The sequence below is a fragment of the Gymnodraco acuticeps genome, unplaced genomic scaffold (genome assembly GCF_902827175.1).
Source record: "Gymnodraco acuticeps unplaced genomic scaffold, fGymAcu1.1, whole genome shotgun sequence".
NCBI classification, from domain to species: Eukaryota; Metazoa; Chordata; class Actinopteri; order Perciformes; family Bathydraconidae; genus Gymnodraco; species Gymnodraco acuticeps.
In genome coordinates, this window is record NW_022990940.1 from 1319761 (window position 1) to 1331800 (window position 12040).

Genomic DNA, 12040 nt, shown 5'->3' on the forward strand with positions numbered 1-12040 from the left:
AAAGTAGTAGTTAAGAGCTATTCTTCTTCTATCGTTGTTTTTACATGCCTTATGAGAAAACTGGTAGGCAAACTATAGAGGGGGATTATATTTGACAAAGCATTGCTTTAAGTACACTAGTCAGACTTCATTTTGATAAGGATTTAGGCACGTGCACACGCTGGAAGCCAGAACGTGCCCATTACTGTGATGTTGCTCACTTTTACTTCTTTACATCTTCCCTTTAAAGAATCAAAAATGTACTAAAGGTTACATCCTTTTTTTTTCTTATTTCTGAAACAGTGTATAGCTTTTTTTGTAATCCTAATTATATAATGCAGTTCCATATCCTTTGTTCCTTCCCATGCCTGTGTATAATATTGGGTAATTCTGCGTGTGCGATGAGGTGCCACTTAGCAGAGTTCGGGCTGTGGTCCAGCCGGTTGCCCCCCCTGCTCCAGTCGTGCCCTCAGTGGCAGGAAATGAGGCAGCTACCAGGCTGAGGAGCTGGACACGCTCCTGGTCTGTCGCAGGATATTAGCGTTAGCAAGACACCTGCAGTCGACAGGAACAAGGACACAGGTGTCATCATCCCTCCCAACGCTGCTCTAACATTGGCATCATAGGGCAAATCATACCTCCCAAGATCAGCTAACAAAAAAAATTCCAAGTTGCTCATTCTTAAAATAACTATTTAACTAGCCTGTCTAAGGCCGGGTCGGTTTTCTCCACGTTGGGCCGGGCGGGGCGGGACATGGCAACACTGGAGGCGATGTGTTCGCATGTAGATCCATAGCGACAGGCTGCGCGGGGCTGAACAGAATCAATACGACAGTCACAGGGATACGAGGAGCAGGGCTTTGGGCTAACAGTCCAAGCACATTGGTCGAATCATTCATCCACAGGAACAGCGGCACTGACAGCCAAGTCTGCAACACCCCCCGTGCTAAAATAAGAACATGTAGGCAGCAAGCCAACATACAACTGGCACAACTGGAAATAGGTGTTCAATGTAGACAAAATCCTTAAAACAAAAACATCCAATCTAGTTAGTAGGATTTTGGGCTTGGCAACAAAGACAATCCAATTGTAATACTGACTATAAATAAAAGTCTTATAAATGACTGGTCCAAGTATGAGTATTAGTACATTAGTATAAAGTCAAAGAGCTTAGCCTCCAATTCTGCAAAAAAATAAATGTGAACTTTAAAAAGGCCATTAGGTTTTTAAATAAATCTTACCACTGCTCTGAAGTTATTCCCAAGATACTTACAAACCATCTGGACAAACAAATAACTTTGTGTTCCGTCATATAACATATTTTTTTAACATATTTTCTTGTTATCCAAACAAGGGTGGTAGTTACAAATGTAAAGCTTCAATGATTAGTCAATTGTCAGAAATATAGTGGTAAAACTGGGACTAAATAGTTTATTAAAGAATGAATTGCCTGATTTGATTGAATATCCTTTATAAGAATAGCTTCAACAATGGCATATAACCTTAAGTTCAACCAATCAAAGTAGTCTATTATACAATACTATTATAATCAAGACAAATAAATAAGAACTATCCATGAGGAATTAAAATATGATGCTGTGTTATGATGTTTTTTTTTCGGATTTGCGTTAATCATTATAAAACTAATTCAGTTTATTGCGAAATATATTTAGGGCTACATCATCCAGCCCAAGTGAAAATAATAATTTATCAGTCTCACAAAAGACAAAAAGAAAATTATATTGGTGTTAGTTAGTTTATAATGATAAAGCTAGTGAATTAAATGTTGTTTCTTGTATTTATTTAGCCGAGATAATATTTTTTCCTCTCAAGATCTACTGATTGAACTCTCGTGGTTCACCTCTCCTTCTTTATCCTTGACGGCAATTACACCCCTCAAATTGCTGGTGGGTGTTGCCTCGCTCAAAGACTGGAAATGTTTTTTCCCTCATTCTTTCTTTTTTTTCGCCTCTTGCCTCTGAATGCCGTGATAGACAGTCTTTACGCCAAATAACAGGGTTTGGAAATAAGAGGCTGCCAAAGCATGTCCCCAGTTCCACTAATAGCGTGGAAATTGCAATTAATGTCCTTAATGGTCTTGAGTCAACCTTTTATCACGATTTGAGAAGGGCTCCACTTTAAAGAGCTATTTTTTCATTGTGATAATTTATTCTTTTATCAACCATCTCAGGGGTGTATTCTGAGATATATGAAAGGTCTGCATATTCTGTGTTTCATCTCTTCTGTTTATCTCACATTATGTCAGCCATTTCCAGGAAAAATGTGGCGCTATAATATTTTTAATGAAGAGTCTCTTAAAAACAGTGTTTGTCAGTTTTTCTTCCTGACTGTAAAGTAGCAGTTGGACAGAAATCACTGCTATTGAGTAAGCTTTCATATTCAAATTTGAATTCGTATTACTTTAAGGACCAAATACACCTACTCAAAGCTACTTCTATCTGAATTTGAAGCTGTTTTCCCATACTGTGCATGAGCAGAGCGATGCAGTATATCCTGTTTCATTCATTTTAAATAAAGGATAAGGATGGGGATATTCTATACTTCTGTTATTGTCAGAAGATCTCGTCAAAAAAGAACATAACAAATAATGTGATAGTCTGTCTCTCCATAAAGCCACAGCAAGGAGAGGATTAGCTTAGCTTAACACAAATACTGGCAACAGGTAAAAAAATAATTATACTAAGGTCTCCAAAGGTAACAAAATCCACCTACCACTACCACCAGCTTCAAAGGTTGCTACTCATGATTTCCACATTATATACATTTTTAAATCCGTACAAAAGATGAAATGTTACATGGAGTTTTAATTACAAAGACTGGACTATTTCAAAGCTTGCTGTGCAGATTTCCTTTATTCTTGACAACCCCCGTCAGGTTTATTATACGGCCTAAACAAAAAACGAAATACCATGTAGTATGCAACTAGTGGTAAAAAGTGCTTTCCTCAAAATATCCAACTATTCTATTAAAAAAAGGCTGTAAATATTTATAAATATATATAGTGCATTAATAAAAAATAATAACAGCTCAGCTGGCCAATGTTGTTTTGTACTAAAAGAGAATTCAAATTAAAGGTATAGTTAATATTTTCATTAGCGGATTGATACACATTTGGTGCTTTAGTGCTCTAGTAGGATTCACTGCAGAAGAACAGCTTATGTCGGATGACTTAAAACAAACAACAGTCTGTTTTATTGGTCAGAAAAAATGGTGTACAGCCCAGCGTTGTGACTGACTGATATGTTTTTAATCGTTTTCTAGAAATAAGATGAATCAGGCTCTACGAAGGCAATACTGGGATCACTTCATTGTTTGTTTAGGTGTTCATGGGATTTGCTTCCAGAAAGAAAAATATAGGATAGTGCCAACCTTGTCCTTAAAGACACTTGTATGCCAAACTGGTATTAAACTGTGATACCATGAAGCTAAGTACCTCCTGTCTTATCTCCACAGACAAATGGTGGCTGGCAAGATGCTCCGACTCCTTCGTCAGTGACTTCGCCCACAGAAGGACCCGGAAGCGTTCATTCGGATACTTCCAACTGAATATATCCATCGCTCCACCTCATCTACAAAAGAAAACATGGACTGACGTTGCTATTCACAGTATTAAACAAAGGAATTCACTGCCCCACAGTTTGGAGAGGTACTGTGAAATCCTTACCAGAAAAAAGTTATATTTCCTCTGCTTATAACGTTGGACATTTGGGATACAAACAAAAGGTTTCACAATAAAAATCAAAACAATACCCCAATCAATGGAGACATTTGTACAGATTTCACATTATATTCAGAGGGCTGGAGTTACTTATCACTTGTAATGTTTTCACCCATTATGATGAAATGATATGATAAAGTAAATAAATCAAATCATTGGTTTTAACTGAAAATACTTCATTCTACCTCTCAGCCACTAAAAAAAAGTAGAAAAAATATGTCAGTGACCATTATTTGTTTTGTAAAAATGAAACTTTTGTCTTTGCAAGCAAGGGGCACATCTTCTTACTTACATTTTGTTGTCTCTCACCTATTCTATGGTACGCCATTTAGACTTAAATATTGCTCAGTTGTTTACAATGTGTGCTTGATAAAAGTATGTTCATCTTCCCCTCTGTCTCCGGAGAGTCAAAACAGAGTTCTGTCAGGAGATTTTACCTCTAAGGTAACCCTGTGAAGTATGTTATCTGTAAAACAATAAATAAATAATTGTCATCAAATCGGACAAGCTTGACATCATTCATTAAGATGTAGAATATATATCACCTTAAAAACTATATTTTTCACTCTGTTGGTTTTGGTTCTGCAGCATATTGGTAGAGTGACAGTCAAAGAAATGCAGGACTCACTGATGCAAAGAGAAAAACAGGATTTTTGCTTCATGCTGGACAAGGAGAACACTTTTTTTGATTTACTTGAATTCTTTATGACATTTCCTATTGTGTTCCACCACCGCCACTACGGACGTTTTTGACAATGCCAAAATGCTGATGTGACCAAAACAAAACCATCAAGAAAAGTGTGTCATCATGGAGTCAGTTATAATATATATTCTCTCATCAAATAAATACAGCATTATGTCTTTTTCTTCTCATCCTAATGACTATCTTCTGTCATGTAGCTCTGGTGCTACAACCAATTGAATAACACTGTCCCTTAGAAAGAAATACGAGAAGAAATATCACTTTCTACGGAAGAGAAAGTTTGTCAAGAGCGTCTGTAACTGAGTTTGTTTTACAATACATAGCCACAATCCACTTAAACAGGGAAGTCATTATGTTAATAGTTTTACGGTGGATCCTTGCTCCTGAATCTACAGCACAGGTCCAGAAATGCTTCAGCATGGAGCCACCGATCAATGCCATGAAAAAAACATCTGGACGTACCTGAACTGCTGCTCTCCTGCTCTGATGACGATATAATAATATGTTTCTCGTTTTAATGAATGGTGTCCTCTTCTGGGCGTTTATTTACATAGAAAGCAAGTAAATATATGACTGCTGGTACTGCTTAAGTAACCCTAGAATTGAGACCAAAACAAAGGTAGATATTTGAATTCATGCTTGTCTCAGTACCATTAAACTGATTTATTTCAGTATCAAACATCTATGAACATTGTAAATGTTTCCCATTCAGCACTAAATAAGGGATAAGTCATTATGTCAAATAATGTGTCTTCTGAGCAGTCTAACTTTGTTTATAGACACTTTTATGTTGTGTTATGGCCTATTTGTTTTTTGTATTTTGTTATTTTTTAATGGTATGCTAAATGTAGACTATTACTTTGTTTGTTTTTCTTTACTTCTCTCGTGAATTAGCTCATGAACTTTCATCATGTGTTTATGTGCTTCATTGTGCTTGACTTGCTTTGTTGGAAAGAGTTTTCGACACATTAAAAATGATATGTAATACATCAAGATTATACTTCAGCATTTTGTTTTATTGTGGAATTTACAAGAGAGCAAAGACTCTTTATTTTTCTCAGCATCACACAGAGGCATCACACGGTAATCACAGTCACTGTCAACCAAGGTTAGTGACTGCTGGTAGACATAAAGTCTTTTATGGCTCTACATGTTCCCTGCCTGCTATTATGGCTCCTTATCCACATATTAGTCTACATACACTCTGCACACTAAAACAAACCCAATTTTTATGAAACATTGGAGAAACATCAGCAATAATACAATAAACAAATATATTCAAATTCACGTTTTCTGAACATTTAATATTTTATAAGAACAAATACATGCATCTTTGAGCATTAGGAAAAGTGCTATAAAAATCCCATGTATTATTATTATTATTATCAATGTATACCTATAGTGTTGAAGTTATTATGTTGACAACATTCTTGAAACCACCAAAAAGCTAACTCAAATGTAGTGGTTTGTCCCTCAATACCTTTTATTTGACTTTTCTTCACCACTCAACCCCACACCAATTTATTTGAGTGTGTGCAGTTTTTAAGGAAATACCACCAAAATACGCCTACATACTGTATTGCATTTTACAACCATGAACGGGGTTTATTGATGTGTCTATAGTTTTTTTGAATACAATGGAGGTCAATCTTGCAGAGGAATAAAAAAGAAACAAACAAACAGAGAAAAGAAAGAGCCAACATATTGCATTTAGGTCATCTTACTCTGAGATTTTGTCATCATATATCCAAAATCTGACGGTCACGTCCTTGAGAGAGCCTCCCTTCAAATACTACAAACAATACCACTGACACTATCTGGCTGGACAGTTGCATGTCTGACAGAATTACTTTCATAGCAACTGAATATTCATAATTGGCCCAACAACAGGGGCCAGGGTATGAGGGAGCAGTTGGTTGTAAAGTCTGCGGATGGTCACAGGCCTTGACTGCTGAGCGAGTGTGAAATGCCAAAGCCAGACTGCTCTCTGCGCCTGGAGGGCAGCGAAGGAGCCGGCCTGCTCTCACCAACAGAGAGGGCATCAAAAACAATCTGACAAAAACATCCTCTGGCTGCGCTCAGACGCTCATCAGCATGATGATCACAACATCAAGGCTTCTCCATTATCATCTCTAACATACAAATATAATAAAATGTGCAGAGGTTTTTCTGTTATTTTTTTAAGGGATTTTGTCATGCAGCGTAGGTTTTACACCTCCTCATTCCCTAGGGGTGGTGACACTGTGCAGGCTGATTGAAATCTAATGTTGGTGTTGACATCTGCCTCCCCAGCTGTCATTGTACCACTGTTTATAATTACAGCTGCCGAAGAGGAGCATGGGAGGGAGGCTCAGACACCTTGTCTCCCCCTCTCACAGAGCCCAGCAGACTGCTCTAATGTGCAGTGACACAACAGCCGGACCCCGCTGCTGCTGCCGGACTGACTGACCACACGAGTCCCTGGGTGCTTCGTCCTAAATTCACTCATTTACACTCTGTCTCACAGACACCAATTATATTGTGCACAGAGACAGGGTGTGGCATCTGGAGCTCCTTAATTACAGACCGTCAAGTCTTTTATTTTCTCTTGTTAAGGCACATGAAATGAGTCATTGTTTGAGAATGTTCAAGAGGGTGTATGAATAAAGAAAATGAATTATTGCATCAGATTCAGATTACCAACTAAAAGATTTGATTAGAACAAAAGCGGTGTGAAAAAAGACAAGAGGGTCACTCTCCACAAGATGGCGATGATAACACAACTGTTCAAAAACACTCACCAGATGAAGGTGAAGTGAGGAAAATAAATCTCAAACCTTTAACAACAGATTAAATACCTTACATTTATCCTTAGACATCACTATTTGCAACGGCTAAACGAAAAAAGAATACAAAATATTTATTTATTTGTATCTTTTACATTGTTGTTTGTTTTGTGATCTTTGTTATTTTTAACTGTGGCTGTATTAATGTGTGCACATCACTTGAATGTTGCAGAGCAAAATGAGGCTGATTAAGCTTGGGAATTTCACCAAGTGATCAATTAAGGTATATCTGTGTATCCATAATAATACATAATAATGTATTTGTTGAGAACATTTTGTGATATTAATCTGCAAGGTAACTATTGCTATCATATACATGTAGTACAGTTCATTATTATTCATTTAGTAGAGTATAAGTATAAAGCAGCATAACAAAGTATAGTACAATTACCTGAACATTGTGCGGTAGCCTACAGTAGGCTACTTGAGTAGGCCTAAATATATTAAAGGTGGGGTAGATAAGTTTGAGAAACCGGCTCGAGATACACTTATTGTTATATTCCATGGAATGCTCTTAACATCCCGATAGCAATGAATATTTTAAGTGCTTTGACAAAAAATCCATAAAATAACGTCATCTGTGGAAGCCGTGGTACTGTAAAAAGCACGACCAATCGTTTGAGCCGGCCCGGCTAAAGTAACTGGATGGCCTACCTGCAGACCCGGCGCCAGAACAAATCTGAAGGGAGGGCATATGATTTTTTGGGAGGGCACACAAAACCGTCACGTGCTGCGAGCCTGCGGCACAATATACATCAAACAGCAAGGCCAACAGCAGTGCGTAAAGACGCACACTTATCGCAAATACATACACAAATAAAGGGCAACATAGAAACCACTTTTGAAACATTGTGTGCGTGGCAGCACAAACACTGGTAAATCACGAGCAAGGCACACTGGTTAAGGATGGCAGCTTCCTCATCGTTGCACTCGGAGAGAAATAGAGACGGAGACGATGAACTGTTTAGCCCGCCTTGGGCATGGTTTATTTTCCTATGCACTGCAGGTGCATCCTTTCGCTCAGCCGAGCTAAATTAGAACATTATTTTGGCCAACTCTGCATCTTTGTACTGCAGCGTATACTCAAACAGCGATAGGAAGAGCCCACTGCCTGACTCGGACATGCTGTGGAGTGAATCGTGGTCACCTCTGAGAGGGAGTTGGTTGACGGCTAAAAAAGCTATAATATCAACGACAGACAAATATCTGCAAGCTGACGACATTGTGCATTTAAGCAACAAAAATGGACTACATATTTTTCATCTGAACACTAACAGCCTAAGACACAAACTGGCTGAACTCAGGCAGCTATTCATGAACGGTAAGGCAAGCATATTATGCTTTTCTGAGACCAAATTGGACAATTCCATTACAGATTCAGAGATTGAAATTGAAGATTATCTTGTAGTGAGAAGGGACAGGAATGTGAATGGAGGTGGTGTCTGCATGTACATACATAAAGACACCAATTTCAAAAACCGTACTGACCTGCATCATGAAAATATTGAATCTGTGTGGGTTGAAATTCTTTTTGACAATGCTAAATCTGTAATAGTCGGGACAATCTATAGACCACCGGAACAGAGTGACTTTTATGATACATTAGATGGGTGTTTGGCTGATGTGGGGGATGTAGAGACAATTATTATTGGAGACTGGAACACGGATATGCAACGTAAAGACACGTCCGTCTTCAAGTCCTTCAGTAGGATTTGTGATCTGCACGGCTTCAGCCAGCTAATCACCCAACCCACCCGGGTATGTGAAACAACACAAACTACCATTGATCTCATTCTGACCTCTGACAAGTCCAGGATCTTCAGTAAAGGGGTTATAGCATGCGGGTTAAGTGATCATTATATGATATTCTGTACCCGCAAAAAGCTAAAACAAAGGGCCAGCTGTCACAAAACAGTCATATCTAGAGACCTCAAAAACTACTCTAGCGAGGCCTTTAACATAGAACTGGAGAGCCTGGACTGGTCAGATGAGCTCAGTGGTACACAAGTTGAAGAAACATGGCTTGGTTTAAAAAACAAATTCTCTGCAATACTCAATGATTTGGCCCCCCTAAGAACAACCAGGGTAAAAAATCGCGCTGAGCCGTGGATGCACTCCGGCATACTGACCGCCATGAAAACCAGAGACAAAAAATGCTCTGAGTTTCATAAAAGTCAGTCAATGCTTTCCAAAAGCACGAGCAGTGAACTCCAGGCCCACGTGACTGAACTCAAAATGGAAAGAAACAGACTAAGAAATGACATAAGCTCAATGATCAAAACTGCCAAAAAGAATTTCATCAATGTCAAAACTGAGGAAAACAAAAATAAACCCCGTGAACTTTGGAAATTACTCAATAACCAGCTTGGCTGCAGTAAAAAACTCAAAACGAGATTTTCTAACATAAACATAAAGACAGATAACAGGCTCATCACAGACAAACTGGATGTGGCCAAGTACTTGAACATTTTTTTCACAAACATAGCCACAACTCTTGTAAATAAATTACCCTCCCACTCAGGGCTTTTTGGAGTAGATCACATCATGACCTACTACAAAAACCTAGGGGTACGCAAAGATGATTTCAGTCTAGCAAGGGTAACAACAGCAGAGGTACTCATTAAACTGAGCGCCCTCCAACCTAACAAGGCCACTGGCCACGACAATATCCCCTCCAAATTCCTCAGAGACACAGCAACCGCCATCTCACCAGTCATAGCTCACATAATTAACCTCTCCATAAAACAGGGAAAAGTACCCAAAGACTTCAAAATTGCAAGAGTAACCCCCCTGCACAAAAAGGGCAGCAAATTGGACCCAGGCAACTACCGCCCTGTTTCTATACTTACCTCCATCTCGAAAGTCATGGAAAAAATAGTATATGAACAGGTCGAAAAGTACCTCGCGGAAAAGAAACTAATCTATGAATTTCAATCTGGCTTTAGAACATCCCACTCCACTGACACATGCCTTCTTTATTTGAGCGACCACATCAAACAAGAGGTGGACGAGGGCAAGTACTGCGGCATGGTGATGCTGGACCTACAAAAGGCTTTCGACACTGTCAATCACCCCATTCTGATTGACAAGCTAAAAGCAATTGGTTTTGATAAACTATCGGTGAGCTGGATGCAATCCTACCTGGAGGGGAGAGAACAGATGGTGGAGGTAAACGGTACTCTGTCCCCCCCCCCTCCCAGTGAGCTGTGGTGTTCCACAAGGAAGCATATTAGGTCCGTTACTGTTCCTAATTTATGTAAATGACATGTCATCAGCATGTGACTGCAACTTGTTCCTGTTCGCGGACGACTCAGCCCTGCTGGTCTCTGGCAGTAACAGGTTGCAGGTTGAAAAAACCCTCAGCTCCGAGCTCGGCAGAATCTGCACCTGGCTCGCCGATAATAAATTATCATTACACCTGGGTAAAACAGAGTCCATTCTCTTCGGTTCGAAACATAATCTCAGCAAATCCGACGACTTCTCAGTTGCAGTGGGCGACATTATTGTCACAAGTAAGAAGGAAATTACATACCTAGGATCTATTCTTGAGGCAAACCTCTCCTGTGACAAAATGGCATCCAATGTAATAAAAAAAAAGTCAATCAAAGAACTAGATTCCTATACCGGATCTCCTCTCTGGTAAACAAAAACACCCTGAAAACTCTGGCAGGAGCACTCATTCAAGGGTACTATGACTATGCTTGCACGTCATGGTACCATAGCACCTCCAAGGCGCTAAAAATAAAACTTCAAACATCGCAAAATAAACAGGTCAGACTACTGCTTGACCTTTCATCTAGAACCCACCTCACCTCTGCCCACTTTGACAACCTAGGATGGCTTAGAGTAGACGACAGAGTACAGCTACTTGCAATGGGCCTGGTCTACAAGATCCACTACACCTCTATGGTACCCATGTACATGTCAACATTCTTCCCAAAGGTCAAGGAATACCATGATCATAACACCAGAGGGAGCTCCACAAATCATGTGAAACCCAGATTTGGCACAAAAAAGGGGGAATACACGTTTCGCAATTATGCCACATCAAGGTGGAACGCTCTTCCCACAACTGTAAAGGAAAGTAAAACTATACTTACCTTCAAAACCTCTCTTAAAGAGCACCTTCGGGGAGAGCATTGCAAAACTGGCCCCGGTAATGGTACAAATCTCAACCTGTCGTTCAATGGACAGCCCCCCCCCCCCCCCCCCCCCATTATGTATATACGCGCATTTTAGACTCTGTTACTAACTGTATATCTGTAGACTTGGTATGTCTTAAATGTCCGGTTAGGATGTATTAGAACGAAATCTAAAATGAAAATTGTAAACAAGCAATCTGTATGTAAAAAAACCACCTGTATGTAAATTGTAAATAAGCCATCTGTATATCAAATATGTCTTATATGTCTTAAATGACATGATTAATTGGAAATGGGGGACCCTGATGTAAACAAGACGAAAGTCTTTCTCTGGTCTGCATCCCCTTAACAATTGTATGTTTTGAGCTGTACTGTACTGTACCCAATATACAAGCTGTTAATAAACATTTCAATCAATCAATCAATCAATCAAACAAACAAACAGCTGACACGTAATAACGGTTCCGTGCCAGCTGATCTGTGCGCACCAAAGTTCTAATTTCCTTATTTGTTTCCTCGCGTATCTGTCTCTCTTTCCACACACTCTCACATGCAATGTGTTCTTTTGATGCTGCATGCATTAGCAGTCCTTTATCAGTCTGTAATGCGTGTTTCCAGTCGCAAAAACATTTGACAGTAAAAGCCGCATCAG

General features: G+C 39.2%; 1 protein-coding gene across 4 annotated transcripts in view; it reads left to right on the forward strand.

Moving 5' to 3' along the window:
• The window catches only part of pbx1a (pre-B-cell leukemia homeobox 1a), a 50497-nt gene extending 45076 nt beyond the window's left edge, over window positions 1–5421 (forward strand). For all 4 annotated transcript variants that reach the window (XM_034234539.1, XM_034234542.1, XM_034234541.1 and 1 more), the window contains one exon: window positions 3454–5421. In XM_034234539.1, coding sequence (XP_034090430.1) covers window positions 3454–3546 — 93 coding nt within the window. In that variant the 3' untranslated portion in view covers window positions 3547–5421. The remainder of the gene's footprint in view (window positions 1–3453) is intronic.
• Window positions 5422–12040: the final 6619 nt, after the last annotated feature.